At 51.5% G+C, this 17,117-nt stretch overlaps 1 protein-coding gene across 1 annotated transcript in view; it reads right to left on the bottom strand.

Annotated features, from left to right (window-relative positions):
* The window catches only part of MALRD1 (MAM and LDL receptor class A domain containing 1), a 460,314-nt gene that overhangs the window by 28,869 nt on the left and 414,328 nt on the right, over positions 1-17,117 (bottom strand). Inside the window, exons 34-35 of the mRNA XM_066584724.1 lie at positions 15,388-15,470; positions 10,678-10,759 (exon numbers count right to left, since the gene is read on the bottom strand). Of these exons, the coding sequence (XP_066440821.1) occupies positions 10,678-10,759; positions 15,388-15,470 (165 nt within the window). The remainder of the gene's footprint in view (positions 1-10,677; positions 10,760-15,387; positions 15,471-17,117) is intronic.

The following is a 17,117-nucleotide window of genomic DNA, read 5'->3' as shown; positions in this document are numbered from 1 at the left end:
GGCAGGTACAACTCCGCAATGGGAATTCCGTGTGCACCCACAGCATGGGTGGCTCCCTGGAACCCACCCGCTGTACATAAATGTATCCCATTGCATTGCCCATCACAGCTGAGGTAGTAATGTCGTGCTTAATGCAGGTGGGCTTCGGCCCACACTGCATGCCCCAGTCAGACTGGGGTTCTTTAGAAGTGGAAACAGATGCATTTACAACTCCCTGTGGACCCACAGCATGGGTGGCTCCCTGGAACCCACCGACGGTACATAACAATATCCCATTGCATTGCCCAACACAGCTGATGTAACGTCAGCTGTAATGCAGGTGGGCTAAAAATTCATTTGATTACACTGTAGGCGAGGGCCCACAAAAATTGGTGTATCAACAGTACTAATGTACATCAGAAAAATTAGCCATGGCCAACCAAGAGGGCAGGTGAAACCCATTAATCGCTTTGGTTAATGTGGCTTAATTTGTAACTAGGCCTGGAGGCAGCCCAGTTAAAATAAAAATTGGTTCAGGTGAAAGTTCCAACGCTTTTAAGAGCATTGAAACGTCTAAAAATTGTTTACAAAAATTATTTGAGTGAGCCTTGTGAGCCTAAGAAAAATTGCCCGTTCAGCGTGATTACGTGAGGTTTCAGGTGGAGGAGCAGGAGGAGGAGGAGGAATATTAGACACAGATTGATGAAGCAGAAATGTCCCCGTTTTGGATGGTAAGAGAGAACGTAGCTTCCATCCGCGGGTGCAGCCTACGTATTGCTTACGTATCGCTGCTGTCCGCTGGTGGAGAAGAGAAGTCTGGGGAAATCCAGCCTTTGTTCATCTTGATGAGTGTTAGCCTGTCGGCACTGTCGGTTGACAGGCGGGTACGCTTATCTGTGATGATTCCCCCAGCCGCACTAAACACCCTCTCTGACAAGACGCTAGCCGCAGGACAAGCAAGCACCTCCAGGGCATACAGCGCGAGTTCAGGCCACGTGTCCAGCTTCGACACCCAGTAGTTGTAGGGGGCAGAGGCGTCACGGAGGACGGTCGTGCGATCGGCTACGTACTCCCTCACCATCCTTTTACAGTGCTCCCGCTGACTCAGCCTTGACTGGGGACCGGTGACACAGTCTTGGTGGGGAGCCATAAAGCTGTCAAGGGCCTTAAAGAGTGTTGGCCTGCCTGTGCTGTACATGTTGCCTGATCTCTGCGCCTCCCCTGCTACCTGGCCCTCGGAACTGCGCCTTCGGCCTCTACCGCTGTCGTATGGGAATTTTACCATCAGTTTGTCCGCCAGGGTCCTGTGGTATAGCAACACTCTCGAACCCCTTGCCTCTTCGGGAATAAGAGTGGAAAGGTTCTCCTTATACCGTGGGTCGAGCAGTGTGTACACGCAGTAATCCGTAGTGGCCAGAATGCGTGTAACGCGAGGGTCACGAGAAAGGCATCCTAACATGAAGTCAGCCATGTGTGCCAGGGTACCTGTACGCAACACATGGCTGTCCTCACTAGGAAGATCACTTTCAGGATCCTCCTCCTCCTCCTCCTCCTCCTCAGGCCATACACGCTGAAAGGATGACAGGCCAGCAGCATGTCTACCCTCACCAGTGGACCAAGCTGTGTCTTCCCTCTTCTCCTCATCCTCCTCATGCTCCTCCTCCTCCTCTTCATCGCGCTGAGATATAGACAGGAGGGTGCTCTGACTATCCAGCGGCATACTGTCTTCCCCCGCCTCGGTTTCCGAGCGCAAAGCGTCTGCCTTTATGCTTTGCAGGGAACTTGCAGGGAATGGTGACGCTAATGATTGCAGCATCGCCGCTCACCACCTTGGTAGACTCCTCAAAGTTTCGAAGGACCTGGCAGATGGCTGCCAACCAGGCCCACTCTTCTGAAAATAATTGAGGAGGCTGACTCCCACTGCGCCGCCCATGTTGGAGTTGGTATTCCACTATAGCTCTACGCTGCTCATAGAGTCTGGCCAACATGTGGAGCGTAGAGTTCCACCGTGTGGGCACGTCACACAGCAGTCGGTGCACTGGCAGATTAAACCGATGTTGCAGGGTCCGCAGGGTGGCAGCGTCCGTGTGGGACTTGCGGAAATGTGCGCAGAGCTGGCGCACCTTTCCGAGCAGGTATGACAAGTGTGGGTAGCTTTTCAGAAAGCGCTGAACCACCAAATTAAAGACGTGGGCCAGGCATGGCACGTGCGTGAGGCTGCCGAGCTGCAGAGCCGCCACCAGGTTACGGCCGTTGTCACACACGACCATGCCCGGTTGGAGGCTCAGCGGCGCAAGCCAGCGGTCGGTCTGCTCTGTCAGACCCTGCAGCAGTTCGTGGGCCGTGTGCCTCTTATCTCCTAAGCTGAGTAGTTTCAGCACGGCCTGCTGACGCTTGCCCACCGCTGTGCTGCCACGCCACGCGACACCGACTGCTGGCGACGTGCTGCTGCTGACACATCTTGATTGCGAGACAGAGGTTGCGGAGGAGGAGGAGGGTGGTTTAGTGGAGGAAGCATACACCGCCGCAGATACCACTACCGAGCTGGGGCCCGCAATTCTGGGGGTGGGTAGGACGTGAGCGGTCCCAGGCTCTGACTTGGTCCCAGCCTCCACTAAAGTCACCCAATGTGCCGTCAGGGAGATGTAGTGGCCCTGCCCGCCTGTGCTTGTCCACGTGTCCGTTGTTAAGTGGAGCTTGGCAGTAACCGCGTTGGTGAGGGCGGGAGACGTGGTCGTGCAGGGCTGGGACGGCACATCGGGAAAAGTAGTGGCGACTGGGAACTGAGTAGCGCGGGGCCGCCGCCGCCATCATACTTTTGAAGGACTCCGTTTCCACAAGCCTATACGGCAGCATCTCCAGGCTGATCAATTTTGCTATGTGCACATTTAACGCTTGAGCGTGCGGGTGCGTGTCGGCGTACTTGCGCTTGTGCTCAAACACTTGCGCTAGCGACGGCTGGACGGTGCGCTGAGAGACATTGGTGGATAGGGTCGAGGACAGCGGAGGTGAGGGTGTGGGTGCACGCCAGGAGACGGTAGTACCTGTGTCCTCAGAGCGGGGTTGGATCTCAGTGGCAGGTTGGGGCACAGGGGGAGAGGCAGCGGTGCAAACCGGAGGCGGTGAACGGCCTTCGTCCCACCTTGTGGGGTGCTTGGCCATCATATGTCTGCGCATGCTGGTGGTGCTGAGGCTGTTGATGGTGGCTCCCCGGCTGATCTTGGTGCGACAAAGGTTGCACACCACTGTTCGTCGGTCGTCTGCACTCTCAGTGAAAAACTGCCAGACCTTTGAGCACCTCGGCCTCTGCAGGGTGGCATGGCGCAAGGGGGCGCTTTGGGAAACAGTTGGTGGATTATTCGATCTGGCCCTGCCTCTACCCCTGGCCACCGCACTGCCTCTTGCAACCTGCCCTGCTGCTGCACTTGCCTCCCCCTCTGAAGACCTGTCCTCAGTAGGCGTAGCAAACCAGGTGGGGTCAGTCACCTCATCATCCTGCTGCTCTTCCTCAGAATCCTCGGTGCGCTCCTCCCTCGGACTTAATGCCCTTACTACTACCTCACTGATAGACAACTGTGTCTCATCGTCATCGGCCTCCTCACCCACTGAAAGGTCTTGAGACAGTTGCCGGAAGTCCCCAGCCTCATCCCCCGGACCCCGGGAACTTTGCAATGGTTGTGTCAGGACAGTGTCCGGGATATGGGGGTCCCTGAGATATCCCGCAACCCCTGTCCCTGCCTACTTGCCCCCCTGGGCTAACCCCCAGGGCGACAACTGGGCGGCGGTCCCTACCCTCACTAGGGAAGCGGGACACGGGAAGACAAACAGACACTGAGACAAAACAACGGTAGAATGGTCAGACAATCCGGGTTGGCAACAAGAGGGTACGCAGTACGGAGGGGTCAGGCAAAAACGTAGTCAAGTCCAAAAGCAGGTGTCAGGAAAGCCGGGGTCACAAAGAGTAGTCAGGATAAACGCGGGTGCAGCTGGAGAACCAAACTAACACTGGCAAGGGCTGAAAGGAAAACACACATATTTAAATGCTGTCAGTGCTCCCGCCCCAGAAGCTGATTGGGGCGGGGAGCCTGACAGCAGCAGGGCTAATCAGGGAGGTGCTGGGGGCACGCCCCCAGTCTTGCTGCACAGACAGTTACTAGGGAAGCCAGCCTGGTAGTCAAGTGACTAGAAGCACCAGCTGCCTCCCTAGCAACCCGGCGGCGACCAGTCTTACAGCGGCCCGGGGAGATCACAAGAACCGGGGCTCCCCTGTGCCGCACTCCTGTAACCCGGGTGGCAGGACCGGTGGTGTGGGCACGGCGGCCCCGAGAGTTGCAGGTTCTGACAGTACCCCCCCTTCTACGGGGGGACACCGGACCCCCATGGCCAGGTGCGGGCTTAAGCGGGAAAGCCCTGTGGAATGACTGGACTAGGCGTGGCGCATGAACGTCCCTGGCAGGGACCCATGTCCTATCCTCAGGGCCAAATCCTCTCCAGTGGACCAGGTACTGCAGCACACCTCTAACCCGTCGGGCATCAACAAGCCTTTCTACTTCATACTCCAGTTCCCCCTGTACCAGAGAAGGAGGGGGCGGGTTCTGGGTGGGTAGAACTGGAGTCACATACTTCTTAAGCAAGCTTTTGTGAAAAACCTTGTGGACCTTCCAGGAGTCAGGAAGTGCCAACTTATATGACACCGGGTTGATAACCTGCGAAACAGTAAATGGGCCAATGAACCGAGGAGCAAGTTTCAGGGAGGGAACCTTAAGTCTCAGATTCTTGGATGACAATAAAACTTGCTCCCCGACCACAAAAGGTGCAGAGATAGTACATCTTTTATTTGAGTATTTACGCAGTTTCTCTTGGGAACCCTGAAGGTTCTTACGAACCTGGGCCCAAACTGTGCACAGTTCCTCAGAGGATATGTCAGCGGCCGGATTGTTCGAGACAAAAGGAGTACAAAGCGAGAACCGGGGATGGAACCCATAGTTACAAAAAAAAGGTGACAATTGGGTCGACGAGTTAACATGGTTGTTAATAGCAAATTCGGCGAGAGGTAAGTAGTTGGCCCACTGATACTGGTTATCAGAGACAAAAAGTCGCAGGTACTGGATAAGTTCTTGATTCATCCGTTCCGTTTGTCCGTTACTCTCGGGATGGAAAGCGGAGGAAAAAGACAAATTAACGTTTAGATTTTTACAGAAAGCTCGCCAGAAGCGAGCGACGAACTGAACCCCTCTATCTGACACAATATCCTCGGGGATCCCATGTAACCGAACAATCTCCTTGATGAACATTTCAGACAGAAGTTTGGCGTTAGGCAACTTGCAAAGCGGAACAAAATGTGACATTTTAGAGAAACGGTCAACTATTACCCAAATGACCGTATTCCCCAGCGAGGATGGCAGATCAGTAATAAAATCCATGGACAAATGGGACCATGGCCTGGACGGAATGGGCAAGGGAAGAAGAGGACCCTCAGGACGTCTCCTGAGATTCTTCCCCCTTGCGCAAACCGGGCACGCGGACACAAATAACCGTACATCCTTGGCCATGAGCGGCCACCAATAGAGTCTGGATACTAACTCCAGAGTACCCCTGATGCCGGGGTGTCCAGCTAGGACTGAAGCATGTGTCTCCTCTAACACTTTCAATCTCAGTGACAACGGGACAAATAATTTGCCTTCCGGAAGGGCTTCAGGAGCTGATTGTTGAGCGGCGTGTATGAGAGGTGAAAGGTCGGAGGAGACAGCAGCGAGGACCACCCCAGGGGAGAGAATGCTCTCAGGCTCAGACTCGGAAGGTTCCGGAGAACCAAAACTCCTAGACAGGGCATCAGCCTTGACATTCTTAGAACCGGGTCTATAGGTAACAACAAAATTGAACCGAGAGAAAAACAAGGCCCAGCGGGCTTGCCGAGCATTTAACCTCTTAGCAGAATCTAAATAGGTGAGGTTTTTATGGTCTGTGAGTACCGTGATCTGGTGATGGGCTCCTTCCAAAAAATGCCTCCACTCTTCGAAAGCCCACTTAATAGCCAGCAATTCCCGGTTGCCTATATCATAGTTCCGTTCAGTGGAAGAGAACTTTCTAGAAAAATAGGCACACGGTCTAAGGTTAGTGAGTGTGGAGGGACCTTGGGACAGTACCGCTCCCACACCAAACTCAGAGGCATCTACCTCCACCACAAAAGGGCAGGACAGATCCGGTTGTACTAGGACGGGCGCAGAAGAGAACGCCGCCTTTAGGGTATCGAAGGCCCTCAGAGCCTCAGAAGACCAGGTACTCACATCTGCTCCCTTTCTAGTGAGGTCCGTTAGAGGTTTAGCCACCACGGAGAAGTCTTTAATGAATTTGCGATAGTAGTTGGCGAAGCCGAGGAAGCGTTGAAGGGCTTTCAATGAACCTGGCTGGGCCCACTCCGTGATGGCTTTCACCTTCCCAGGATCCATCTGGAAGTCGCATGGTGTGATGATATACCCTAAGAATGATATCTTTTGTACCCCGAAAACACATTTCTCGAGTTTAGCAAACAGCTTGTTATGTCTGAGTCGAGCTAGCACAGTCTGAACATGAGTATGGTGACTCGGCAAGTCGGAGGAAAAAATCAGAATGTCGTCTAGATATACAACAACGAACACCCCCATGATATCCTGAAACACTGAATTCATGTACCCCTGAAAAATGGCGGGGGCGTTACACAATCCAAAAGGCATAACTAGGTATTCAAAATGACCGAGGGGCGTATTGAAGGCGGTTTTCCACTCATCCCCCTCCCGAATGCGGATGAGGTTGTATGCTCCCCTGAGATCAAGTTTAGAAAACCATTGGGCACCAGCGACCTGGTTGAGGAGGTCAGGAATGAGTGGAAGAGCATACTGGTTTCGGACTGTGATTTTATTTAGCTCTCTATAGTCAATACAGGGCCGGAGACCCCCATCCTTTTTCTCAACGAAGAAAAACCCGGCACCCACCGGGGATTCTGAGGGCCGGATGTGCCCCTTGGCCAAGCTGTCCTGGATATAGTCCCTCATGGATTCTCTCTCTGGAACCGTAACATTATAAATGCGGCCCTTAGGAAGTTTGGCCCCAGGAATCAAGTCGATTTTACAGTCCCATTCCCTATGAGGGGGCAGAGCTTCAGATAATTGCTTGGAGAACACGTCAGAAAAATCAGAGAGGTAATCAGGTAGGGGACTCCCCTCGCAGGTGGAGATTCCCACCTTCACTGGACAAAGGTGGTTGGCACAGCGGGGACCCCACTCTACCAGTTCCAACGTGTCCCAATTTACTACCGGGTTGTGCTCCCGGAGCCAGGGGAGGCCTAGGACGACGTCCACAGACAAATCTCTCATCACCAGAAAAGTGCAGGTTTCAACGTGTAGGGCTCCTATAGTAAACCTTACTTCAGGGGTAACCAGATTAACAACCCCTGCTTGCAATGGAGTGGAGTCCACTCCTGAAACAAAAATCGGAGTCTCTAAACGTAACAAAACCCCGGACAGTTGAGCAACGAAATTAAAGTTAACGAAATTAGCAGCAGCCCCAGAATCAACGAAGGCTTGCCCAGTACGGTGGAAAGCATGAAATTCTAGGGTGCAGGGCAATAACATTTTGGACAACACAGGGAGTACCTTGGCTCCTAGACAGTCCTCCCGACAACTGCCTAGGAGCGGAAGTTTTTCCTGCCGTGGCTTCTTAGCGCAGGTTGCAATGCGGTGACCCAGCTCCCCACAGTAGAAGCAGAGGTTCTTCTTCAGGCGGTATTCCCGTCGTTGCTTGGGGTTCATGGCTCCCAGCTCCATGGCCTCGGTGGTGGGAGGTAAAAAGGTCGGGTCAGTCGAAGAAGTGGACGTGGGGAGTGGGGTGGTCCGAGCGGCGTGTCTGGCCCTCAAACGTCGGTCGGCCCGAATAGCCAGCGACATGGCTTGCTCCAGGGTTCTAGGCTCCGGGTGGGCCACGAGTAGGTCCTTAAGACCCTCAGACAGACCGGTCAAAAATAGGTCTTTTAGGGCGGCATCATTCCACCCGGATTCTGTACAATGTTGGCGGAATACAGCGCAGTAGTCCTCCGCCATCTTGCGACCCTGGCGCAGGGCCAGAAGCTTGGAGACTGCGTAGCCGGCCCGGTCGGGTTCGTCATAAATTTGACCCAAGGCGGAAAAAAAGGCGTCAAGGGATAGTCGGGTGGGAGAGCCAGCTGGTAACGAGAAAGCCCAATTTTGGGGCTCTCCCCTCAGGCGGGTAATTACGATTCCCACTTTCTGGTATTCAGTACCAGAGGAGTGGGGGCGGAGATCAAAGTAGAGCTTGCAGCTCTCTCTAAATGCAAAAAACTGACCTCTCTCTCCGGAGAAGCAATCCGGAAGCGTGGCTCGAGGTTCTGACATTGTTCCTGGAGCGGAAGGGGGCTGCATGGGACCTGCAGCTGCCACTTGTTCCTGTAGCTGCAAGCGGGCTGTTAGGTCCTGGGCAAGGGTCGTAAGGACCTGGACCTGGTTCGCTAAAGCCGCCACGGCCTCCATCGAGGGGCTCAAAGTTGCCGGGCGGATGCAAGGGTCTGACCTTCGTTCGGCCAGTGTTACTGTCAGGACAGTGTCCGGGATATGGGGGTCCCTGAGATATCCCGCAACCCCTGTCCCTGCCTACTTGCCCCCCTGGGCTAACCCCCAGGGCGACAACTGGGCGGCGGTCCCTACCCTCACTAGGGAAGCGGGACACGGGAAGACAAACAGACACTGAGACAAAACAACGGTAGAATGGTCAGACAATCCGGGTTGGCAACAAGAGGGTACGCAGTACGGAGGGGTCAGGCAAAAACGTAGTCAAGTCCAAAAGCAGGTGTCAGGAAAGCCGGGGTCACAAAGAGTAGTCAGGATAAACGCGGGTGCAGCTGGAGAACCAAACTAACACTGGCAAGGGCTGAAAGGAAAACACACATATTTAAATGCTGTCAGTGCTCCCGCCCCAGAAGCTGATTGGGGCGGGGAGCCTGACAGCAGCAGGGCTAATCAGGGAGGTGCTGGGGGCACGCCCCCAGTCTTGCTGCACAGACAGTTACTAGGGAAGCCAGCCTGGTAGTCAAGTGACTAGAAGCACCAGCTGCCTCCCTAGCAACCCGGCGGCGACCAGTCTTACAGCGGCCCGGGGAGATCACAAGAACCGGGGCTCCCCTGTGCCGCACTCCTGTAACCCGGGTGGCAGGACCGGTGGTGTGGGCACGGCGGCCCCGAGAGTTGCAGGTTCTGACAGGTTGGGCATCAGTCACGATAAACTCCTCTGGTGGGAGAGGAACCACTGCTGCCCAATCTGAGCAGGGGCCCGAGAACAGTTCCTGGGAGTCTGCCCGCTCCTCAGAATGTCTCATTTTCATGGAGTGAGGAGGCTGGGAGGAAGGAGGAGCAGCAGCCAGAGGATTCTGAGTTGCAGCAGTGGACGGCGCAGAACTCTGGGTGGACGATAGGTTGCTGGAAGCACTTTCTGCCATCCACGACAGGACCTGCTCACACTGCTCATTTTCTAATAAAGGTCTACCGCGTGGACCCAATAAATGTGCTATGAATGTGGGGACGCCAGAAACGTGCCTCTCTCCTAATCCCGCAGCAGTCGGCTGCGATACACCTGGATCAGGAGCTCGGCCTGTGCCCACACCCGGACTAGGGCCTCCGCGTCCTCAGCCGCGCCCACGTCCTCTAGGCCTACCCCTACCCCTCAGCATGCTGTATTACCAGGAATGCAGAAACGCAACACTGTAATTTAATGTGCCGCTTATTGGCCTGTGGTTGTAGGCTGAGTTCGCTTACAGAACGCCAGGAAATAATTTTGCGCAAGCCTGCTGTAACACTTAGCTGGCTGCGTATTTATTTGGAGAACTACTACCCCCAGCAGACACAGACCCAGAGCACTGAGCAGAGTGACAGGCAGGCCAAATATTTTTTTTTCAAATATTTTTTTCCAAAGGACCACTGCGTATATTCAATCTATAATATATGTCTTCTGGCCCTGCCTACACAATTCTATCCCTGTAGTATTACTGCAGGGCGCAATGCTCTGCACGGCCGATATAGCAAAAAAAAAAAATGTGCAACACTGCTAAAAGCAGCCTCCACACTACTGCACACGGTTAGATGTGGCCCTAAGAAGGACCGTTGGGGTTCTTGAAGCCTACAATAACTCCTAAGGCTCTCCCTACAGCAGCTCAGGCACCAGCAGCACTGTCCCTCAGCTAACTCACAAGGCATCTGTGGCGAGCCGCGGGAGGGGCCGATTTATATACTCGGGTGACACCTGATCTCACCAGCCACTCACTGCAGGGGGGTGGTATAGGGCTTGAACGTCGCAGGGGGAAGTTGTAATGCCTTCCCTGTCTTTCTATTGGCCAGAAAAGCGCGCTAACGTCTCAGAGATGAAAGTGAAAGTAACTCGAACATCGCGTGGTGCTCGCCTCTAGTAACGAGCATCTCGAACACCCTAATACTCGAACGAGTATCAAGCTCGGACGAGTACGTTCGCTCATCTCTATAAGGCAGCAATATAGGTCATGGGGCTCCATTAGACTTCTATAAGCCCCTGATTTCATCCTTGCAGAGTGCCGCACCTGATGCAAAGCACCACAGTTTTTCCCCAGCTTTCCTCTGTAGTACAGCTATGAAAGTGTGGGAAATAGTTGGCTACAAGAACGAGTGAAGAGAACCATCTTACCTTTTATAGAAGTAACATAAGAAGATAATAGTAACTTCTGTCAATAGAAACGTTAATCCAATAGTGATACCAATCCACAGACCTGTATGGGAAGAAGGCAGAGAGCTCAAATGTAGTGAAATCCTCACAATTACTGATATTATAATTATTAAAGAGGTCATTCAGCCTTTAAAAAATCACCCCCACCCCAGCGATCAGATATTGATGATGCATCTTGAATTTTTAAAGGATGGATAACTTGTTTAACCCTTTCCAATCCACTGTCTCACGTCTAAAGACATTCTGATTGAAGGCTGTACAGCTCCGATATAGTAAGACGTCCGGCAGGGTATTCTTACTGTATATTACTGGCCGCTCTGTTGTCGAGGGCCTCTCCAGCATGTCCAACACCGCAGTACTGGCTCTAGCCAGCAGGTGGCGCCATTGTATAATGGCAGAAAGAGAAAACCCCTCCGAAAACCCTGAATCCAAGGGATTGCAAAGGGTTAAAGGGCTGCTCTGGTAATTTTTAAAAATGTATTCATTATGCATCTATAGATGAGCCGGCCAAGGTTACCTTGGTTAGTTAGCTTCCACAACAAATGGCTCAGGACCTAAAAGGGTTAAATTATAATCAAAAGTCCAAAACCCTATGCCAAAGGCAATAATAACCCCGTATTAAAAGCCCAGAGCCCCTCCTATCGCAGTACATAGCACAATATAAACAAGCAAAAAGTATCCTGTAGATATAAATGTCCACAGGTGTGCATAAAGGTAGGGGAGGCAATGCTCCCTCCACTACCGCTACACTCTATGACACCATAGGGTTAAAAAGTGTGAGCAACCAGATAGGGTACAAATACAGTATGGGGATCGGATTTAAAAGAAACCACTCAGCCCCCTCCCTCTGACATGTTTTGCCAGAGATCTGGTGCCCTCCGGGGAAACGGGGCTATAGACGCCATCCAGTAACATACAACCTCTTTAAAGGCCAAGGGTTCAGCCAGCAGGGCTCATCAACCAATCAGATAAGATAGGGTTCAACAACTATTGACATCCGGCCAATCAGGGCCATGATCTCCACCTCGTCGTATCTCCAGGCATCCACTGTGAGAGCGTTCTGAAGGCATATATGTCAGCGGAGGAGGTGACCAAAGGGAATTCCTCCCATAACACTTGAGCTGCCGCAGATAGTGCTATTAAGGCATGTATCTCAATGAAGGAGGTGATTGAGGGAAATCCCTCCCAAAACACTCGCGCTCCTGCAGATGGGGAGCGCTCCAGAAAAGCATATATCAATGGAGGAGGTGACCGGGGGAGGAGGGGAAACCTAAGCCTTTGGCATAGGTTTTTGACCTTGCTTAGCTTTCCTTTTTGTCTAAAACTTCCAACCTCTTACTCCTCAGAAGGTCATGTGATTTCAAGTCTGACCAGCTCAGATCTACTTGGGGTTATGCTGTCTGAAACTAGTCAATCTCTCAATTTGTGTTATGCTGCTGCATGAATCCTATCATAGAAACTGCTTAAAGAGGCACAAATGCATTCCTGTCACAGTTATTGACGATGATCACACAGCTATGATAAAGGAGATCACAGCTCATCCTCCTGACTGTATACTTATGGTCTATAGCTTGTTTGGGTGAATATAGAAGGTAATGATAGTTAAACTGTCCACCTAGCAGGCAAAAATGATATAGTCTCAGCTAATACTGCACTGATGCATCATGGGACTTTTGTGAAACTGAAAGTAAAAAGTCTCACCCTCAACATGGTCCTTGATAAGCATCAGATGGGGCTGCAATGCATGGAATTACCTCCAGAGTCTGACAGGAGATCGAGCAGGGATGGAAAAATGTGTTTGCATCAAAGTGGCCCTTTTAAATTCTAGTACTTGTTACATGTAGACTTAAAGGACATCTTCAACCTACGAGTGCTGGCTAAATGTTCCCGCTCCTGTGCCATGTATAGTATTTAACAAGTTACAGCTTTAACAAAGCTTAAAGGGGTTGTCTCATGAAAGCATTTGGGGTTATACACTTCTGTATGGCCATATTAATGCACTTTGTAATATACATCGTGCATTAAATATGAGCCATACAGAAGTTATTCACTTACCTGCTCCGTTGCTGGCGTCCTCGTCTCCATGGATCCGTCTAAAATCGCCTCTTCTGGCAATTTTAGACGCGCTTGCGCTGTGCGGTCTTCTCTCTTCTGAATGGGGCCGCTCGTGCCGGAGAGCTGCTCCTCGTAGCTCCGCCCCGTCACGTGTGCCGATTCGAGCCAATCAGGAGGCTGGAATCGGCAATGGACCGCACAGTGAAGATCCCGGCGGCCATCTTACTAAGGTAAGTAAGAAGAAGGAAGAAGTTGCCGCAGCGCGGGGATTCGGGAAAGTACTACCCGTTTTTTTTTTTTTTAACACATGCATCGGGTTTGTCTCGCGCCGAACGGGGGGCCTATTGAATTAAAAAAAAAACGTTTCGGCATGAGACAACCCCTTTAAGACCGCGTTCACATCTGCTCTGGAACCTCCAGAGGTTCTGTTGTAGATCCGACACAGAATACCAGAAGAAATAGCGCAGCATGTGTAGTGACCGTGCTGGCTCTACTGGCCAATATTAACATCTCAGGGAGGCTGTGGCACCAGATGCATTCATATTATACTGTATTTCATCATTTGTCTTTATCTTCAGTATCTCTGCCTGGCCTTAACAACTGGAAATCCCCTGCTATGGGTCGGCCCCTGTATGTTACCTGAGTCGTGATTGGCTGAGAAAGGGTTGATCTGGAAGGTACTGGAAGCTTCTGGGGGGAGAGGTAATGTAAGACCCTGCGCTTCCTGTTTAGGTCATTTCATAGAAGAGTTCCCAGAGAGATCTCAGGAGAGATCACAGAGGAGATGAGAGAGAGTGCAGAGCAAAGCAGAGGGGACAGTGATTTATTTATCTCTACTCCGCTGGTGCAGCATAGACACCTGATAACTGCAGGATTATTGCCAGCCTTGTGTGTGTGGAGACCAGCAGGAGTGAAGCGTGTCTGAACATGAAGTAAACCCAAAACTTGGACGGTATTGGTGAACCTTGACGCCACCGGAAGCTCGAGGTTTGACAGGGGGTTGCATGGAGGAATGCCCCCGTCACGCCCCTAGCTCCTGATTGGCTGAAATCTTTATGGATTATTGCCTGGACAGGAGGGTTAGGGTCATTTTTCATGTTAGGCTTACATTATATGTAAGCCTAACAGGAAAAGTAAGCCTAACCGTAACCTTCCAGCCCAGGCAAAAATCCATACCGACACTGCTGCTACGACCTGGGACTCTACTGCTGCCGCCGCTGCTGCCGGGTCTCCTGGTCTGCTGTTGCCGCCAGGTTTTCTGCTGCTGACGGGTTTCCTCCTGCTGCCACCAGGTCTTCTACTGCCGCTGTTGCCTTTCCCCTGGCACTGCCTCTTCTCCTGCCACTGCCTATTCTCTAGTTGCCACTACTGCCGTTGCGTCTCCTCCTGCCACTGCATCTTCTCCTGCCGCCGGCTCTTGTCCACTTGCCACAGCCGCCATTGCCTCTGCTTCTGGCCCCACTGCTGCTGCCACGTTTCCTCGTGTTGCTGACCGCACCTCTGCTCCTGTGGCCACCGCCAACGCTCCCACTCTTGTCGCTGTCCTCCCCGATGGACAACGGCACTTGGGGGATTAAACAGCCGGCGGGGACAGTCGCAGGGGCTCCGGTAACAGGAGGTCACACTCAGTGCAGCGCTTCTGCCGGGAGGCCTCTGCCGCCGGGGTCAGTATCTGCAGTAACAGTAACAGCGAGAAGGCCATGCCGGGGGGGGGAGCCTCCTAGCACTGCTGCCGGGAGCATGATGCCGCAGATGCCGCTGGCAAGAGCAGGAACACAGACAGTGAGGAGCCGCCACCGGCGGGGACACAGCCGGTGATGCAGCACTGGCCACCGTGAGGCTAGTGCTGCAGGCGGAATGCTGCTGCAGCACACAACACCATCAAAAAAAATGACAGGGAGAACATGCCATTGGGGGAAAGCCAGCGCCGCTATACTCTCCTCAGCAGAACGCTGTGTATTGCTGAGCTCCAGGACCTGCTGTGAGGGTAAGAAATATGAGCCCATCAGCAAAAGCAAAATGTCGGACAGCTAGGGGGCGTCACCTTCTCTGTCCAGGACCTAGTATCTTGGCGCCACCCACACTTCAGGTGGCGTCAAGATACACTAATACCAATCTGACATCCCCAACTCCTGCAAGCTACAATTACTGGACTTTTTCTTCCAGCGAAACGCCGGACAGCTAAGCGGAAAATGAACAGACCCCATTATAGTCAAGGGGGTCTGTTGGGTGCTGTTCGGTTCCATCATAAGACGGAAGGAGATTACTGATTCCTGCTCCCCGAACGGAGAAGGAAAATCGAGCCCCGCTGCAGACGTGAAAGACGCTTAGCTTGAGATTTACCATGCTAGGATAACTATCTGAGCCACGGTTTGTGTATATTTTCAGTCGTCTACAACGGGTTTTGTTGTGTTAAGATGCGAGAAGAGTAACTATTAATGGCTTCAGATAAAATAACTTGTTGCGGAGAGTTATCAGAGTCAAGCTAAACTTGGCAGATCTGCAGAGAACGGTGTTAGAGGGCTGCTCTGAGGGATAGAACTATTTCCAGCTGTGTTTCCTCTGTTGAAGCCTTTGCAGAGCTGTCACCAGTCACCGTGCATGTGTTCCTCTTACCCGTGGTATCAGCTTCTGGCTTATTAGGAGATATTTCGGGAGAACGGATATAACATCTTGTTCCCTGCCAGTTTTCTTTGCATCTGAAAACACATCAAAAGTAAAAGTAAAGAAAAGTAAAAAGTTCTAGAGGTTATATGATTGGTATCTCCCAGCCACAACAATTTAAAGGTGTTGTACTGAGACCTGATAGCCATTGAGACCCCACTGATCTATAGAACAGGGGTCCCATGTCCCCTGTCCTTCTCACTTCAGGCTTACTGTGCCCCTCCTTCAGTCAGGAGGAGAATGAATAGAGAACTGGTTGTGGAAATGCACTGATATGAGTATGCTCCATTCATTTTTAATGGGACTGTGGTATTTCCATCAGTCCCATTGAAATCAATGGAGCACCAAGAAGCAACCCTGCAGTGAGGAGGATGGGGACATGGGGCATTACAACCCCAAGACAGCCAGCATAGAGGTTAGAGGCAGAGCCTAGGAAGCAAACTGTAGTATGAAGCGTAAACCAGCCTGAGAGAATTACAGCCACCACCAGCAAGCAAAAGAGAAATGCCTCTGTGATGCAGATGACTGTAACTATCAAGCTTGATAACAATTAAAACATGAGTTAGTTATTGCCTCCCTGGTCTCCTGGGGTCTGCACCACTTAAAGAACACATCACTCATCTGACAGTATAGAACAATATACCCCACTATCCCACTGTAACATTGATACATCCACCGTAGTAGGGAAACAGAGTCTACACCGTGACCACTACAACTTCCCTGATCTCCATCCCTCTCCCCAGCAATGATAACAGGAGTCATATATGAAGGGTTAAAGGACGAAAGCATGGCCAGCCTTATCTATGTGTGAATTTTGCAGTTGCACAGAGTATCGGACACCAGCTTGTAGGAGAGCCATCAGGCAGATGTAGGCTGGATGTGAAAATTTGGTAGTGTCTTGTGGAGCAACACAATTCCTCCTCCTGGCACTTTCTCCTCCTCTCTCATGTTCCAGGGAGCCGCTGTAAGCCCATTGGCATCGCTGCAACGCAATCTCTTAGTTCTGCTATTAGATTCATGTTATGAGATAGATTCTGGTGCTGTATTTATGTTATGAGCTTGGCTAGGGTACCGTATTTATGTATAGAAGTTGGTTCATGCTGATTGGTTGGTTCTATGTCATGAGCTTTGTTCCGGGGCTGTATTTATGTACTGAGCTTGGTTCTAGTGCTGTAGTATTTATTCACTCCGCTGTTCTGGTGTGTGTATGCTTTATACACATGCATTATACAAGCAGACTAACTATCAGAGCAATATATATCATTTTTTTTCTTATGATGGGGGTGGTAGGGGGCGCAAAAAAAATTCTGCAGAGGTCATCATCTACCCTATGGCCGGTACAAGCTAAAAATATTGAGTAAATATGTGAGACACTGTGTTGGACAGCTTGAACATCAGATTTACTACCCTGTGACTATTTCTTACCCCAGATACCGTTAACCTGACAGCTTTAAAACTGCACGTCAACATGCAGCACCCAAGACCGTTTTTCTTTAGTTCAGCTTGCAATATATATCGGTCGAAATTCACTTTAAGACTTTTCAATGAAGATGAAATAACGACAAGTTTACCATTAGGCTTCATACTTGTGCGGTTAAATTCCCCAAAGATACGCTTCTCAGCATTTCCATCCCATGAACTTGTTTAAAATGACTGGGCAAACACAATATCTGAGATGTGCT

Source organism: Eleutherodactylus coqui, chromosome 12 (assembly GCF_035609145.1).
Source record: "Eleutherodactylus coqui strain aEleCoq1 chromosome 12, aEleCoq1.hap1, whole genome shotgun sequence".
In the NCBI taxonomy this organism is placed as follows: Eukaryota; Metazoa; Chordata; class Amphibia; order Anura; family Eleutherodactylidae; genus Eleutherodactylus; species Eleutherodactylus coqui.
This window is presented reverse-complemented; position numbering and strand designations above follow the sequence as displayed.